Here is a 17,450-nt window from a genome sequence, read left to right as displayed (position 1 = left end):
TTGGAAGAGTGGGGCAATTGGATGGGTACAATTGACAATTGGGAGAAAATGGTTTTCTCAGTGTCATTTTGGCTGTAATAATGCCAAGAAATTTTCTTTCCCTAAACAAGACTATCGTGAGCAGGGACGCATGACCCTGTTACCGCCATGTTGGGCACATATCTTTTTTCATTGCATTTAGGTCAGCTAAAGACTTTGTATTTTGCCTGTAATATGCTATTTACAGTATAGTTATAAAGTATTTGCATGTCAGTGTACAGTGTGTTTAACTTAGTTGTTGCTTGTAAGGCTGTCCTCCCTAGAGCAAAATGGATTTTTGCCAAAAGTAACTGTCAAGTCAAATCATGTCCCATTTCCTGTCTGAGAGTCTGCACTCTGCAGTTTAAGATGCTCCAGGGAGAGTTTCAGTTATTCTCTTCTTGCATCTGTTGTGGCTTTCCCTTATATCAAATGCAAAAACCTTTAGTTTCTTGTTCCAGCAAATGCATCCTTGCAGCAAAGACTTGTGTTATTTCAAAGACAAGTTCAGTTTGGAGGTTTCATAGATTGACATAAATTCAGACTGCATTTTCCTCTAATCACTCAAATATTTCTGTCATATCCATTCTGTAAAGAGGTCAGCAGAGGCTTCACATCGAAATAAGGTCAAGCATGCATAATACATACAGGAAGGTTATGTAGGATAAAATAACAATAATACAGGAGACAAAAAACTTGTATAGTGTTGTCAGGACATTGAAAACAATAATTAAAGTATTGACTAAAAATGATGTAGGCAGTTTTCTGGAATTGACTACAAATGAGAAAAATCTGACATTTCTGCTGCGTAACATTCAACGGATTAACAGTAGTGATACTGAGTGGATGAAAGATGCAACTGAATATTGAATTTCTGTTGTTTACATAGCTGAATCCTTTATGTAAACTTATTTACCCTGCACTAATTAATGATTAAGTCTATTCTGGCATCTTTATAAGATCTATTTTTCCCTGGTGTATACCCCAAAAAATACAGCCCAGCAGCTACTCACCATCAAACAACCATGCATATGCAAGTTAATAGTAGTAGTTTTTTAAGCAATTTTGATTGTAATGCCTGTTTCACTCTTTGCTTCCAGGAGCTACTACGGGCCAGTCAGGTCCCAGCAGCAGCAGCACTCACTACCCAGTAACCAACCAGTTCACCATGGGGGGTGCAGCCATCTCCATGGCCTCACCCATGGCCATCCCCAGCAACACCCTGCATTATGGCAGTTAAAAGATCATGCTCAAGACCTCCTCAACCCCCAACCTCCAACGCATGACAAGACCCCCCTGCCTGCAATGGAGCCCCTTGATCCCTCCTCATCCTTGTACCCCCACCCCCATCAAAACTGACCAACTGCAGCCAAAACCAGTATACCAAAACCAGTGCTGTGGAGGCACTCCCCCCCCCCCTTCATTTTCCGCTACTATGTCCATCACTTTACAACAAGTCCTATGCTCTTGTATCCGTCCTCTCCAGCTGCAGGTTCTTATCTTGCCATCTGAGACCTGTCCACCTCCGGTATCTTTTTTTTACCCCTACCCCCCTTGCTCTCACTCTCCTACTTCCTTCATTGACTGGGACTGCCACAAACAACATATGCACACAAAAACTCTTGTCGAAGACAAGCTGCACAACTGTACAGCAGGAGTCATCTCCCTCCTTCATGGTTTCCCTTGCTCCCAACATGACCCCTCACCCACACCACCCTTCCACTCCTCCTCCCGCCCTGCTAGTTTTTTGAAGTCCCTCCTTTCTCCGACTGTCCTCTAAAAGTCTACACATGACCTGCAATGAAATGACTCTTAATTTGTCAAGTTAGACACTAGAGACATTTTCAATGTCCTCATCGACACACATATCTATGTCGCCATCTTGGTGTTTCATATCACAACATCAGTGCACCTTTCCATCCTTCAGAGGACACGTTTCTGTGTGTTGTCAGCTAAATGGACAGAGACCAATTCATGCCAGACAAGACCGTTTGTTTCAACCCTGCCTTTTGCACAAGCAGTGGTTCTCCGTGCTGTTTTTTTTTTTGTGCTTTGTTTTTTAACTTGGTGAAAATTGGTAGGTGTCCTGATGTGTAGGTCAGCCTCTCCAGAACAAGACTCTAGAAAAGTAGATCATTTTTCCCAAAATTGTAGAATTGAACCTGCATTTCTGATCAATTGACTTCTGAAGCCAGCGATCTTTTAGCCAATGGATACTTCTTAGCTCACAGGATGCTGCTGAAGGCCAACCCCTTACTCTCCAGCCAAGTTGGCAATTTGCCAACATAGCTTTCTGGAACAGGAGTGTTTTAAGTATGTTGGGGGAGCCCAGAACAGATGGCAGATGGACAGACAGTATCAACTGGTGACCCCCAGGTGTTGGCTGGCCAGCCACTGAAGTTAAGAAGCGTCCAATCCGTTCCTAACTTTCTTCCCCTGTTCCCCCCTAACCCCCTCCCCCCGCTACTCCTCTTTGAGGCCATGAGACTGTCACTGAGAGACTTAATGGTGAGGCTTGTGACAGAAGGATAGTCTCAATTCTGTGCGTCATCTTTTTACCACCTTTTGATTTCAAAACACCATGACGAGCCCTCTTTCCCCCTTTATCAGGCGAGGAGAGAAAGACATGAACATGTATGCATTGCTTCCGGTCTCACAGTTAAACTGCTCATTTTTAATTAATGAATTAGCTAGCTTTAAGAGAGATGAGAAAAAAGAAGGAATTGCCTCTTTGTAGAATTAACCCTTTGTCTTTTCTTCTTTCACAAAAAATGACAAATAATTAAAAAAGTGGAAAAAAAGAAGCAACTTAAATGTTGAAATGTCCCAAAAACAACCCTACAATTGCATCTTGTAATTTTTTTTTTGTAACTTTTTTTAAAGGCTGGTAAATAGACTCAGTAACACGCCATGTGGTAGCTAGATTGTAGAGCCCACATCCTTTTTTTCCCCCCATGACATTGTTATTTTATGTAGTCAATGGTGGCATCCACTGTCCACTGAAAAGTGCATGAGGAAGCCCATGTGTTGTGTCGTGTGTTTGTTTCTATCTGCCAGTAATAATACTTTTATCATCTCTGACATTGACTCCTCTGCTCCAAGGGAGAAGGCGCTTCATGTCTGTAATTTTGACTTTGGCATTGTGGGTGAGTCTTGGACAGCTCAGCGTCAGTCCTCATGTGTTTGACTGAGCAACCTGGGATGTCAGAGGAGGCCATGTGAATGTTTTAAACTGTTTGGACGCTTAGTCACCACAGGTTGGTATCTCAAAATTAGCTTTCACACTGACAAACCTGGAAGCAATAGGTTTGTGTGTGTGTGTGTGTTTGTGTGTGTGTGTTGGGGGGGGGGGGTTGTCAATTGAAATAATTAGAAGGGTTTCTATGAACAGGGACAATTGGCTTTTTTTTTTAGTAAATTACGTTCACTGCAAATTAATACCCCTTTCTTAATTTTGTCCATATCTGTGCCCGCTCCTGTTTCCCCCCCACAGGTCTTATTAAGATTGCATTTGCAATATGTTTAACATAAGATTTCTTTCTTATTTTCTGACCCGGTCAGACTCGCAGAGGCTGCTACACTTGTTTGTTTGGTGTAGGGGTGGAAAGCGAGCTTGCATCTGAGCATTCGAGGAACCACATTTCGTTCTCTGAGTGAGAAGTGTGTTTGGCAGCTCACTGGTAAGCACCATGACTCAGCCATTGATGGAAATTCTTTAATTGCAAGTTAACTTAAACAACTTGATATATTTGGATTTTTTTATATGGACCCCACATTAGGGCCCCGGTATAAAGCGATTGAACCCCGATTCTGTCATTAGGTCTGCAACAATAACTATATTTCACCTCACAGTAGATTGCTTCATGAGTGACCAGAACCATCAAAGTTACATACAAACTCTGGGGGTAGCTCGTTAAGTAAACTGGGATGAGGCACTGGCTGCAGCACCAACCAGCAACTTAACCCCAACACTGACCATGTCACAGCAGTGGAGTGGTCATTACAATGGCTGGATTTCACAAAACGACACGATTTTAACAAAAATGACTCATTTATAAACCAACTTAAAATTATCTGTGCAGTTAAAAAAATAAAATAAATCCATATAACTGTCATCAAGTCACAGGGAAAGCAGAGTTTCCCTGTGACTTGATGTGACATGTTGCTGCATGGTCAAACTCACTGTTGGTTGATTACAACTTGAAGACTAACGTGTCCTCCCAGTACCGGCTGAGCTCCAGTCTTCCTCTCGTCTCTCGTGGAAAGTCTTCAGAAATAGGACGTCAAACTGTCAGTGATCAGTCGGCAATACCTTTTAGCACTTCTGACTCGTCTGTAGACAAAAGTACTTGGACTTGTGTTCGGGAAAGCACACCTATGGCAGAATTCAACCAGCAGGGGTGGGGTGTTGGCAGAATTATTAATGCAAATGTCATATTTACAAAGAAATGTTTAGATTTCATCCCAGGGTGATGTCTTTCATTGAAAATGAAGCCATATATCTCAGGTTTTCGCTCAAATTCTTTTACGTGTGCCGTTACTTTTTAAATGAAATGTGTCAAATATTCTCATTTAAACTAACTGACCCCAAGTGGTGAAAAAGTGATGTCATGATGACTGTGACCTATGGGCTCTTCAATATTTACAGGCTCCATTTAGTTTGAGCTGAGGTTTTTCTCAAGCTTAAATGACTCAATGACTGATAAAAGTGCAGACTGTCGGCCAACATTGAATGTATTTCCAGTCATTAAATCCAACAGCTAACACCACAACCCTTTCTTCCAGTCAATGAATCAGTCAGACTTCATAAAGTGAATTTCATTCATCAAATTCCAATTCAGTGTGCTTTCGATAAGCTCAACAAATGTGAGGGGGGGGGATCACTACAAGTGTGCATGCATGTGTATGTAACACAAACCTGAGTCAGGGAAATGACCGGGTGCATGTACATGTTTTGTTTATGCGAGTACTCTGACAGGCAGTAATGAGACATATTGCAGACCTGTGGTTGACCTCAGCTGGGTGTGACCCGTGTTCAGGTTTGACTAATACATGTCAGAGTATATAGAGCTCAAGGTACATTTTTTAGTGAATTTATGAGAACTTCAACAATCCTCAGGTGCCAAAGGAGACCTATCCAAAAATCTAGGCTCACCTCGGCACCGGCTGCATTTCTAGTTACTCATTGCACAAAGAACATAGCCTCCACCAGCAGTAGTTTATTCACAAAAACAGACAAAAATTAAATGGGCAATGTGTGAATAAATATGCATAGCAAGGAATAAATACATTTACTGACATTTTTCCTTCAATTTACAACCCATAATGCTAATCAACTAGAAGTCCTTTCAAAGTTAAGGTTAGAAAAGGCTCAGCTCTGTCTTCCAGATACAAGAAATGGGGCAGGTTTCCACAAAACTAGTTTTAGTCTTTCATCTTAGACGCTGATTTAATACTACACTATATTCCAGCATTTCCTTCAGTTGCTGCATTTGTCATTTGACTGGAATGCTCATAATCTACGCTGAAGAAAACTGCTTATTGAGTCCCCATGTGAAGGATGAAAGCCGACTCGTGTCACTTTTGCATCATGATTCTTTCCACAGACATTAGACTAGTCCTTCATACCTAAATGGAAATGTTCACCCGGTTTTTAGAAGTGCAGGTAAAATTCAACTCTCCCCAAATCTGTCTCTGTATACTTTTGAAAATATTTTATCTCTATCGTGCCGTAGAGATGAAGGATGGAATGTAAAGTCTCAACAGTGTATTGTTGCATTATCAACAGGTAAAGATAATCTGTTCACAAGTTCCTGATGACCTTTCCAGCACTTTTCTCTAGCCCAGTTTTCCTCTAGAAATACTCTGCAGAAATGAGGAATCAAGATACCTGCCCATGAAAATGTATCTTTTGCCATCTATAATTTCACGTTAGTTTTGAATGACAGTGATAAGAAAGCCATGCTAAGCAACCGAGTGTACCGCCAACTGTTCATGATGGAAATCTTAAGTTCGTTTCAGTGTGCAAGTGCTGTCTGGCTCTCAGCAGATCTACCCCAAAATGATTTATACAAGTGACCACCCATCTAGCCAGTCTTTACTAAATCTGCATTTAAGTCCAAATCGGGCAAAACAGATTAATCCGTCTATCTATTTTTCCATCTATTCCTCACTGGTCAGTGGGTCTTGTTAAGTCATTGTTGTGTGAATGGGAAGCGTAGTAGGTACCACTGTCTTCATGGGGGGGACTGCGGTCTGGATGAAATACAGCTGAAAAAACAAGAGTAATTCATAAGTTAATAAACAATTCGAGCGTTAGGACCAGAGGTTGAAACAAACAACTGTAATTAACCAGAAACTTGAGGCTTAAACTGAACAATAGATATCAAAATTAGGGTTGGGTACCATCCAGATTTGATCTTTATCAATATTGATTTTGATATTGCTTTTTGATGCCAATGTTTATCGGGGTGGGGGGGGGGGGGACATGAACAGAAATAAGTGAGGAATATAAATTAGTGAGAAATAATGTGTTTTCATGCTGATGGCATGAAATAAATATCCATACATGTGTCATTAGACTGCTTGTGTTAACCCCCTTAAATGAAAACAGCTTTTTAACATAGGCCAAATTCCGTTTTTCAGTTTCCATCAGTTTTACAAAAGTGAGATGACATTTTAACATTCTTAAGTCTGTAAAACTAAACTTAACTGCCTAAACATCATTGTAAGGCATCACAGCTGCACTTGGAAACTGCATAAGCAGTAAAGTGGATTAGACAGAGTGCAATACCGATGGCGGCACTGTTTGCCCAGCATATGCCTTCTGACCACTCCAGAAGTACTCGTACCAAGCTGGCCCAACCCTGCTCACAGCAGCTCCACAGGAGTTGCTCACCTTGCAGCCAATAGCCAGGAGCGCCTGCAAAACCACGATGGTCGCTACAGTAGCAGCTGCTGTCAACTTGGTATCGTCACGCACAACAGGCCAAAAGGTAATGACCAGCACTGAGCTGGAGATCACCATGGCAACCACTATCAAGATCCAATGCAGATGCTCAGATGGTATAATCCACAATACCTGGGCAGGAAGAGGGTGAATGATAGTTACTGGGTTACTGTGTAGAGACAGAAAACTGCCAAAATTAAAAGGACATAACTATTTTTAGACCACTGGGCAGAATCCAACAGAAAAGGACTGTTAAGATAAATATTTCCATCCATTATCGATCTGGGCCCAAGTGAGTCTTACTGTGCAGTCACACCGAATGCAATGCAAGGTGTAGTGTCACTGTATTGATACGAGCCAAGCAAAAATGCCATGAACAGAGCGAAGCTAATAAGGGAGCGTTGCCATGGCAACCTTCAAGAAGTTTGCTGGCACAGGAAAGATGCTAGATCTTGCCTCATAAATATGCTAGACAAAATGTTATATATTGATCTGTTGTAGCTGGTATAGCAACAGCAAGTAGACATTTCCAAAGTGAGGTTCTTCTTTCAGCTTGTTCCCTGTTTTTCAGGGATTGCCACGGCGGATTTTATCGTTTCCATCAGTACCCGTAAGGGCACAGCACCAACGGCAATCTTTTTTTTTGGGGGGGGTGATTTTTCCCCCCTTTTCCCCCCTGATTGTATCTGGCCAATTACCCCACTCTTCTGAGCCCTCCCGGTCTCTGCTCCACCCCCTCTGCCGATCCGGGGAGGGCTTCAGACTACCACATGCCTCCTGCGACACGTGGAGTTGCCAGCCACTCCTTTTCACCTGACAGTAAGGAGTTTCACCTGGGGGACGTAGTGCGTGGGAGGATCACACTATTACCCCCAGTTCCCCCTCCACCCGAACAGGTGCCCCAACCGACCAGAGGACGCGCAAGTGCAGCAACCAGAACTTTAAATGTTAACAGAACGGGAAAACTGTCAAGCTTGTATTTTGTTTTCTTCATCCTATATGATAAGACATGAAATTTTTCCTTCTCTTCATCTGTCATGATCCTGAATTCCAACGACAGCGTAAAATCACCTCATTTTGCATAGAAGAGGAAATGGACTTACCGAGGTGGGAATGTAGATGAAGAGGGAGTAGCCATAGACACACACTGTCTCCAAGAAGGAATAGCCTCCAATTTGTCTCTCAGCTCCTCGCCGCCAGGTCAAGAAACCCCATATTCCAAGAGGCACCAGCCAGGCATACATGAATATCACTACTGCGGCTATCGTTACTGGAACAACAATCAAAATCGGAAGATTATCAGGTATCGGGAACAATTTATTGTCATCTTATTCATGTACTTGCGTACACAAAAGACGAAATTTCATTTCTCCCAGCCCACAGCAGTGCAACACAAAATACAAAAAAAAGCATATCTAAAACCTCCCAAAAACGAAACCATCAAAAACATACAAAAGCAGAGAGAACAAAGCAAAAAAAAAAAGAGTCCATTCAGTGCAACACAGTCCAAAAATTCCACTGTCTGGATCATGAACACCAGCGAGGATGACTGTCAGAACTGCTGGTCTGCATGGGCTAGCAGTTAGCTTAACCTGCCCCGCCTCTGCATCCTGTCTGAACGCCCTCAGTGTTTCCTCTTCGGGCACAGCTCCGGTCAGGGCTGTGGTCTTTGGGCCCACAGGACACAGCAGACCAAGCTCTCTCAGCTGATCCAGTGCCAGTTCTCCCAGCCAGACACCTTCCACACACCTCCTCTGCACTCCACACCACAACACAAATGCTGATGCAGAGAAAAACACTGCACAATCAATGCAAGGCGAGGCCGCCGCCAGACCGCCCTCGGTGTTATCTTGGTGTTATCGGAACTGTCGGTCTGCATGGGCTACAGTTAGCTTAGCCTGCCCCGCTCTCCCAACCGATCCAACACCAGCTCTCCCAGCCATCAAACGAAATCAACGATCACAGACATAAATCCTCATAAAAATTCACACAATGACAAACTCAGATGTAGACATGGACAAAGACACCGCATAGTCGATACTGGGTGAGGCCGCCGCAAACGTGAGTACGTGCAGCCATCTTCCCACACCGGATTATGGGACATATTGGTGTGGTAAGACACTGAGTCTGTATTGCTTATCTGAAATAAAATAGATGCCACCCAATTTCTGCATTTATTGCACAAACATACTCCAATCATTCATTCACCATTCATTGAAGTCGAAGCAACGCATCTCCTTTGTGCTGATGGTGGAACATTCCCCACATATCAAATTGCTTACGCCAGGTGACAGACGAAATATAGCAGCTCATTAACAACCTTATTTGCTTTTAGTGATGGGCGATCTGGAAATAATTGCTACTGTGGAATTTTACACAATATTGATACACATCATGAAAAGTGCTATATAAATAAAGTTTATTATTATGAGATCTACTTACATATGCAAAAATACCACATTTAAGAATCCAGATTACGTTCAACACATTGAACTGCAAGACAGTCCTGGGTTCGAACCCTGGGGTTGGTCAACCTTTGCAGTCATTCTGGGTCATCCTCTGTGTGGAGTTTGCATGTTTTCCCCGTGTCTGCGTGGGTTTCCTCCGGGTGCTCTGGTTTCCTCTCACAGTCCAAAGACATGTTGGTCAGGTGAATCGGCTATAGTAAATTTTCCCTAATGTGTCAGCCCTGCGATGGACTGGTGGCCTGTCCAGGGTGTCTCCCCACCTGCCGCCCAATGAGTGCTGGGATAAGCTCAAGCATCCTGCAACCCCAATTGGGATAAGCGGCTTGGATAATGGATGGATTGATGGATGGACATTGAACTGTCTGGCAAGGTAAAGTATATCAAATCAAAACTCATACATCAAATCAAAAATAGTTTTCAAATAATACTCCCATGTGGAAGCTGGAAGAAAACAGACGAACATCTTCTCTCTGACTACATGAACGAGTGTGTCGTTTATTTTTATTTTACAACCCCGCCTCAACAACAAGGCGCTCCGTTACCATAGCTACACCCTGAGCCCTTAAAGTGAGCATGTCAACTAAATACAACAACAAGCCACGGTGAATTATGTCCATGAGTGTCTACACAAGTCCCCCCCAGAATTCACCATAACAGGAAGAGTTAAATGTGGCGGATGGCCCAGCCGGAATGGCTCTGCTGAATGGCAGTGGGGGCTCCTGCTGGAGGGAGCTTAGGGACCCTGCAGCAATGTGGTGGTAGGGTGGGGGGTGGGGGCCGGGTAGGAGAGCGCCCCCGCCATGGGGCTAGGCCAGTCCAACAGGTCGGTCCAAGTCCAGGTGAGCTGGTTTGAGGCAATCCATAGAGAAACCCTCTGGCTTGCCACCGACGTCCGTGACAAAATGCTTGTTCCCAGTCTCCAGGACGTGGAATGGGCCATTGTAGGGAGGCTGCAGGAGACCACGGTAGGCGTTGTGGCAGATGAAAACATATTCTGCTGACTGCAGACTTGCGGGGACATGAGACTGTGGGAGGCCATGTTGGGAAGTGGGGACCAGTGCTAAAACTCTGTTGTTTTCCAGAAGCGTGATCCGTTGGTGGGCTGCAGACCAGGGAGCCATGGTGTTGGGGAAGAAATCTCCTGGGACCCGCAGTGGCTGGCCGTAAACCAGTTCAGTGGACAAGGATTGGAGATCCTCCTTAGGGGTGGTCCTGAGGCCCAGCATGACCCATGGGAGCCTGTCAACCAAGCTGCTGTCCTTGAACTTGGCCCGAACAGCATCCTTCATAGAGCGATGAAACCACTTGCACAACCCGTTGGCCTGTGGGTGGTACGCAGTGGTGTGGTAGAGCTTCACCCCTAGGCCTTCTGCGACTGCCTTCCAGAGCTTAGATGTAAACTGTGAGCCCCGGTCAGAGGAGAGGTCAGATTGGTTGCTAAACTGGGCAACCCAGGTCCTGATGAATGCCCGGGAGAGACATCGTCGATGACAGTGGGATGGCTTCTGGCCAACGCGTGGTCCTTTCCACTATTGTGAAGAGGTAAGTAAAACCGTGGGAGGCGGGCTGGGGCCCACCAAGTTCATGTGTATGTGGTCGAACCTCAGTGCAGGCACCGGGAACTGCACCAGAGGGGCTTTGGTGTGGCGGTGCACTTTAGAGTGCTGGCACTCCACACAGGTGTCAGCCCAGTCTCTGACATCTTTTTTGACCCCACGCCAGATGAACTTGGCTGCCACCAGTCTTTGAAATGGCTTTTTGCCCGGGTTGGAGAGGCCATGGACAGCGTCAGAAACACATCAACTCCACCCAGTGGGAATGATGGCCCGGGGCTGACCCGTGGAGACGTCACACAGGTGTGGTACCAGTTTCATCGAAAGTCACGTCCTCTAACTGCAGCCCTGTGACAGCCGTCCTGAAAGCCTGCATGTCCGAGTTGGCAGCCTGGTCAGCTGCCATGCGGGTGGTAAGGTCTCAAGTGGACGACCTCTGCAATGGCCCAGGAGAGACAGTCGGCAACAAGGTTGGTTTTTCCAGCAACATGCTGTACATCGGTGGTGAACTCCAAAATGTAGGAGAGCTGTCACTGCTGGCGGGCAGACCACGGCTCAACCACCTTGGCCATGGCGAATGTCAGTGGTTTGTGGTCCACAAACGCCATGAACTGGCGGGCCTCCAGCAGGGAATGGAAGTGTTGAACGGCGAGGTAGAGGGCGAGGCGCTCCCAATCGAAGGTGCTGTACTTCTGTTCACTGGGATGTAACTGTCGGTTGAAGAAAGGGAGTGGCTGCCAGGTACTGTTCACCCACTGCTCGTGCCCCGCACCAACTGTATAATCCGCAGCGTCTGCGGTAATGGCAATCGGAGCCTTGGGTGATGGGCGCGCCAGCATTGTTGCGTAAGCCAGAGCAGTCTTATGCCCCTTTTCCACTACATGGTATTGGCACAACTCGACTCAACTCACTTCGTGTCGTTTTCCGTTACCTTAACAGTACACCCTAGCTGGTTGTCATAGCATTGATTTTGGTACCCACTCCAGTACCCGCTCCAGTATCGACTCGACTTTGGTACCCAAAGTCGAGTCGAGTTGAGCCGGTACCATGTTGTGGAAAAGGGGCATTAGCATCCACAAATGCCTTGTCCCTCTCTGCGGACCAGTCCAGTGGTTGCCTTGCTGTTCAGGGCCTCGTACAGGGGTCGCATGAGTTGAACAGCTCGGGGGATAAAGCGGTGGCAAAAGTTTACCATGCCAAGGAACTCGGCAGGGACGTGACTGTGAGCAATAGCGATAAGTTCACAACGGTGTCCACCTTTGATGGGAGGGATGCCGCCCCGTCTTTGGCGATTTGGTGTCAGAGGAAGTCGATGGTGGTCAGCCCGAACTGGCACTTGGCTGGGTTGACGATCAGCCCGTGCTGGCTGAGCCACTCGAAAAGTGTTCGGGGGTGAGACAGTTGTTCCGCTTTGGAGGTGCTGGCGATGAGGATGTCGTTGAGATAGACGAAGATGAAAAACAGGTCATGTAGAACTGAATCCACGAGGCGCTGGAATGTATGTGCAGCATTCTTGATGCCGAATGGCATGCGCAGGAACTTGAACAGTCCAAATGAGTTGATCGCTGTTTTGGGGACATCCAGCAGTAGGATGGGCACCCGATGGTATGCATGGACAAGGTCCACTTTGGAAAATATGGCTTTTCCAGCCAGATGGGTGGAAAAGTCCTGGATGTGTAGGACTGGGTAGTGGTCTGGTGTCGTTGCATTGTTGAGTCAGCGGTAATCACCACATGGGTGCCACCCGCTGCCAGGCTTCGGGATGATGTGGAGGGGTGAAGCCCATGAGCTGTTGGAGCAGCGAATGATGCCGAGGTGCTCCATATTCTCAAACTCCTCCCTGACGGCGGTAAGCTTGGCCGGGTCAAGGCGCCAAGCCTGAGCATAGACCGGTCAGTGGTGGCGATGTGGTGCTCCACTCAGTGCTTGGCAGTGGATGTTGAGAAGGTGGACTGCATGAGGACCGGGAACTCAGCAAGAAGCCGGAGAAACTCATCTGCGGCGGAGAGCATGCTAGACAGTCTGATGGACTCCGCTCCGCTGAGAGTGCACATGTACGAACGGAAGGTGACAGCGTCAATCAAGTGGCAGTTGTTGACATTCAGCAGCACTCCATAGACGTATAGGAAATCCGCGCCAAGGAGGGGACGGCCACTTTAGCCGTGACAAAGTCCCAACCAAACTGCTGTCCGCTGAAACACAGCTCCACATACCTGCGTACCATGTGCCTGCGACTTCCATGGGGGGGCCAAATCCACAGGACAGGATGTGTACTCTTGATGCAGGCAGGATGCTCTTCTGTTCACCTATGTTGCATAGGAACCACTGTCCGGAGATGGTGTCTTGGATGAACAGCAGCCTGCCAGTTTGGCCAACATACATGGCCACTACGGAGCGCCGGCCCCGACGCTTCCCATCATGCTGAAAACTGCATGGAGATCAGCACCACTTGGCCTTGGGTTTGAACTTTGTGTGCTAAAAACACAGGTCGGGGTCCCGCCGCCATTGAGGAGCTGCTGCTGCAGCAGCGACTAATATGTCTCCTGGCAGTGGTGAAAATGCTTGGGCAGGAAAAAACATGGACGCACAGTGCTGTCGACCAGCCAGGAAAAATTTAACAGCCTCCTCGGTCACAGCATGCAGTCAGTGATGGTGGTGTTGGCCAAAGCAGCCCGTACCTGAGAAGGCAGCTGTTGCAGAAACAGCTGGACAAAGAAGAAGTCAGGCTTGTGCTCTCCCAGGAGATCCAGCATTCTGTCCATGAGTTCAGATGTCTTACTGTCACCGAGGCCTTGTAGAGAGAAAAGCCAGCTGGCCCGCTCAGTATCAGAAAGTTCAAAAGTTTTCAACAGGTGAGCCTTGACTGTCTCGTTATCCTGTTATCCTGCTGTGGAGGATTTTTGAGGAGGCTCACCACTCTGGTTGCTGTTGAACTCTTAAGGGTCGACACCACATAATAGTATTTTGTAGCATCCATGGTGATTTCCCAGAACGCAAACTGCACTTCCATCTGGACGAACCAAGCCGAGGCTGACGACTCCCAAAACTCCGGTAGTTTGAGAGAAACTGCATCAGTTGTCATGTTCGTGAAGAGCTGTCTCTGGAAACGTCCAGCAGACAAATGTCGGGGTCACCAGTGTGGAAGTTGGGAGAAAACAGATGAACAACTTCTCTCTTTGACTACAAGAACGCGTGTGTCATTCATTTTTATTTTACAACCCCGCCTCAACAACATGGCGCTCCATTACCATGGCTACACCCTGAGCCTTTAAAGTGAGCAAGTCAACTTAATACAACAACAAGCTATGGTGAATTATGTCCATGAGTCCCTACATCCTCAAATATTTCAGACCTCATTTTGTGGGAAATTTTAGGTAATATTGTTATCAGATTTAGACAACAAAATTGTGCTTCATGATATGACAATATTCACATTTCAACCTGATACAATGCCACTAAAAAATGATATATTATGTATTGCCTATCCTTATTTGCTTTACATATGAACATTAATTATTCATGCAATTATTTACTTACTCTAATGTCTGTCTTACTTACTTACTTACTGTCTGGCTCAATGTAATTTGATAAATGACAATAATTTTGTGGCATGTCGGGGGTTTCGTTGGGGACTGACCTTTGTGGAACTGCGGTCTGTAGTGGTAGGCAGTGTTTCCCAGGTGGCTGAAGAAAGTTGAAAGGTTCCCACTGATTGCTACTGAAAACACAAGTGTAACACAAATCCAAAATGGACCTGGACATGAAAGAAAACACAAACACACACACACACACACACACACACACACACACACACACACACACACACACACACACACACACACACACACACACACACAAAGCATTAGCTCCAAATAACTATAGCTCATTAAACCCAAGTATTCCTTCACTACTTGGTGTCTTAGCCAAGGACACCATCAATTTTGCAATCTTTAATCACATACTGTCAACCTGCACTCATAAAATAGGGTCATGTTTTCCAAATCTTAACTGAAAAAAGAAAATTTTCATTTGTGCTATGTATACTATGCTATGTATCCTAGTAATTTACCATATAGATCAGGGTTATTCCTGAGGTTGTGTCTGATAAAGTTCCTTCCAGGTAATGGCATCACTGACCCCTTCACTCTGTCCAATACCTGCACAACAGGATCAGCCAACAAGAACAAATTAATGTCCCATACAGGTAAAAAAAAAAAAACTGTTGCATACAGGCTATTTCCTTTTTTTTACATTTATTTATTTGGTTGATGCTTAAACTATTATACCTGTACTGTATCCACATTGAAGAAGGACTGATAATAGTCAAAGGTCCAGAAGCCACCAGTTTGTTTCTGTCCTAATAAGAGCTGGAAGCAGAGTCAACTCTTAGTTTGTTGACACCTCTTTCACCACCAACACATTAAAAGCTCTAAACAGTGCATAATTAACACAGTTCAAAATAACATGAATAAAATAGTCTTTTTGTATGAAGCAACTATTCATGACCATTTCCAGAAATGATTGTGACTTTCTCATTAGAATAAAAAGCGAACCAAATTAAAGTGAACAATTCTGACTTACGCCTGATCGTAAATGAAAAATAATGCTCTAATTCCCTCATATTTTTTTAGTACATCAATTGAGCTTATGATAGATCAAAGATGGACATCTGGATGGCTGCAAGTGTATTGCTTCTGTGACCTATAACCCACCAAATCAAATTCAAACTAATAAAATTCATTCTGAGAAAACCACATATCTGCTTTGTTCACCTCTGAACTCTCTTCAGCACCCTCCTCATCCTCTGTTAGGTCTAGTTTGACATCATCACCAGTTTTACCTCCTCCTCCACCCACAGAAGGTGAGGCACCGCCAAGGTTGGAGACCCCTGGATCGATCGACAACAAGTCTGCCTCATCAAACTCTAGAGAGTTAAAAAGGGAGAGAGAGACAACACACGAAATCTTGATGCTGGACTTACTACAAGTATTCAAATTACTACCCGGCTAAGACCCAAAATTTGGCACCAAACTAAATAGACCATCCCTCCATTATCCGAACAGCTTATCCTGCTCTCAGGGTCGCGGGGATGCTGAAGCCTATCCCAGCAGTCATTGGGCGGCAGACGGGGAGACACCCTGGACAGGCCGCAAGGCCATCACACAGGGCTGACACCCACACAAACATTCATACCTAGGGGCAATTTAGTATGGCCGATTCACCTGACTTACATGTCTTTGGACTGTGGGAGGAAACCGGAACACCTGGAGGAAACCCATGCAGACACGGGGAGAACATGCAAACTCCACTCAGAGGATGACCCGGAACTACCCCCAAGGTTGGACTACCCCGGGGCTCAAACCCAGGACCTTCTTGCTGTGAGGCGACCACGCTAACCACTGCGCCACCGTGCCGCCACTAAAAAATCTGTGAAGTTACTTCCGCCACATTTTGACCTTTAAATTAACCATGCATTCATGAAATAAATTGAGTATTTATATATAATCCAATGTCAAAGCCAGAAATATGTTAAAACTAACATTGGAAATTAAAATAAAAAATTTCCTGATAGAAACAGGAAGAGTTGGAAACTGTACATATGCAGTCTAAGGTAGAAATAAGAAGTGCATGTTGAACGTAAGATATGAAGAGGTCTAAACAAAAGACTTAGAAGGTAGATGGAAGGGTAAACGAAATAAGACTAAGGGAAACTGCACACACGTGTCAATGCAATTCTGGGCTTCCCACCTTTGAATTGTAAATCATCTGCATTCGTCATCGCAGCAGTAATATAGCGCCTTCATGCAGTACCTAGAAGAGTGAAGCTGTAAAGGTATGAGTTGTTTAGGATAACATTAACAGCATTCTGCAAAGTCTGGTGAATATATACTATATTGAGTTTTAAAGGTTAGGTCGGTATATTGTTGATAAGAGTTTTCTGTATTTTTCCGCTACAAGCCACCTAACCTTAACCAGCAGTTACAGACAAGGAACTAGCAGACGCCTTGACAGGCGTCTTATAGCCGTGACAAACAAGCATAAAACAATCATCGTATACCAGAGGGAATGATTCCCTTTATCTACAATGAATCGTGACAGCAATTTAGCACTAACCTCTTAATATGTGCCACTGTACCAGCGACGACGGCTAACGCTAATGCTAACTAGCCAACGTGGAACCTATTTTAGCTCTTATCAGCTTCTGCGTTTAGCGATAGCTTAGCCGTCATCAATATGTAAACACAGACCCGGAATAGCCTCTAACGCAACTGGGAGACATTAGTTACGGTAACTCTTCAACACATCTCGCTTTCTCCGTCCACGTCACATTTTCCGAGTTAAATTAGAGGGTTGACTCAGTGTTTGTTATTCCTTAAAAAGGGGTTTCGCGTAGGTAGATTAACATACAAACCAAAAAGTACTAAGCAGCGAAAATGTGTGACGTTTATCTCGAGTGGAACT

At 45.2% G+C, this 17,450-nt stretch overlaps 2 protein-coding genes across 4 annotated transcripts in view; one reads left to right on the top strand and one right to left on the bottom strand.

Moving 5' to 3' along the window:
* carm1 (coactivator-associated arginine methyltransferase 1) overlaps positions 1-4,777 on the top strand; it is a 42,824-nt gene extending 38,047 nt beyond the window's left edge. For both annotated transcript variants that reach the window (XM_056287667.1, XM_056287666.1), the window contains exon 16: positions 1,119-4,777. In XM_056287667.1, the coding sequence (XP_056143642.1) occupies positions 1,119-1,258 (140 nt within the window). In that variant the 3' untranslated portion in view covers positions 1,259-4,777. The remainder of the gene's footprint in view (positions 1-1,118) is intronic.
* Positions 4,778-5,225: 448 nt separating this feature from the next.
* On the bottom strand, positions 5,226-17,430 carry yipf2 (Yip1 domain family, member 2). Of its 2 annotated transcripts, none has more exons than XM_056288025.1 (9): positions 17,103-17,430; positions 16,737-16,813; positions 15,761-15,912; positions 15,275-15,355; positions 15,058-15,145; positions 14,626-14,742; positions 8,071-8,237; positions 6,917-7,099; positions 5,226-6,288 (listed from the first exon to the last, which is right to left on the bottom strand). In XM_056288025.1, exons 2-9 carry the CDS (start codon positions 16,765-16,767, stop codon positions 6,208-6,210), a joined length of 900 nt encoding a protein of 299 aa, XP_056144000.1. In that variant the 5' UTR covers positions 16,768-16,813; positions 17,103-17,430; the 3' UTR covers positions 5,226-6,207. The 2 variants fall into 2 exon arrangements, with proteins under 2 accessions (XP_056144000.1, XP_056144001.1); XM_056288026.1 differs by having other exon boundaries at positions 16,737-16,799.
* Positions 17,431-17,450: the final 20 nt, after the last annotated feature.

This window comes from Lampris incognitus, chromosome 10 (assembly GCF_029633865.1).
Source record: "Lampris incognitus isolate fLamInc1 chromosome 10, fLamInc1.hap2, whole genome shotgun sequence".
In the NCBI taxonomy this organism is placed as follows: Eukaryota; Metazoa; Chordata; class Actinopteri; order Lampriformes; family Lampridae; genus Lampris; species Lampris incognitus.
Note: the sequence above shows the minus strand (reverse complement) of the source record. Positions and strands in the feature narration are given on the sequence as shown.

Bases quoted from the DNA above. Each gene is read 5' to 3' on its own strand.
- yipf2 (XM_056288025.1), bottom strand. From the start codon at position 16,767: ATGACGAATGCAGATGATTTACAATTCAAAG. The intron at 15,146-15,274 runs GTATAATAGTTT...CCTGTTGTGCAG, and splicing joins TCAATGTGGATACAGTACAG to GTATTGGACAGAGTGAAGGG. The intron at 7,100-8,070 runs GTAAGTCCATTT...CTTCCTGCCCAG, and splicing joins TCATCTACATTCCCACCTCG to GTATTGTGGATTATACCATC.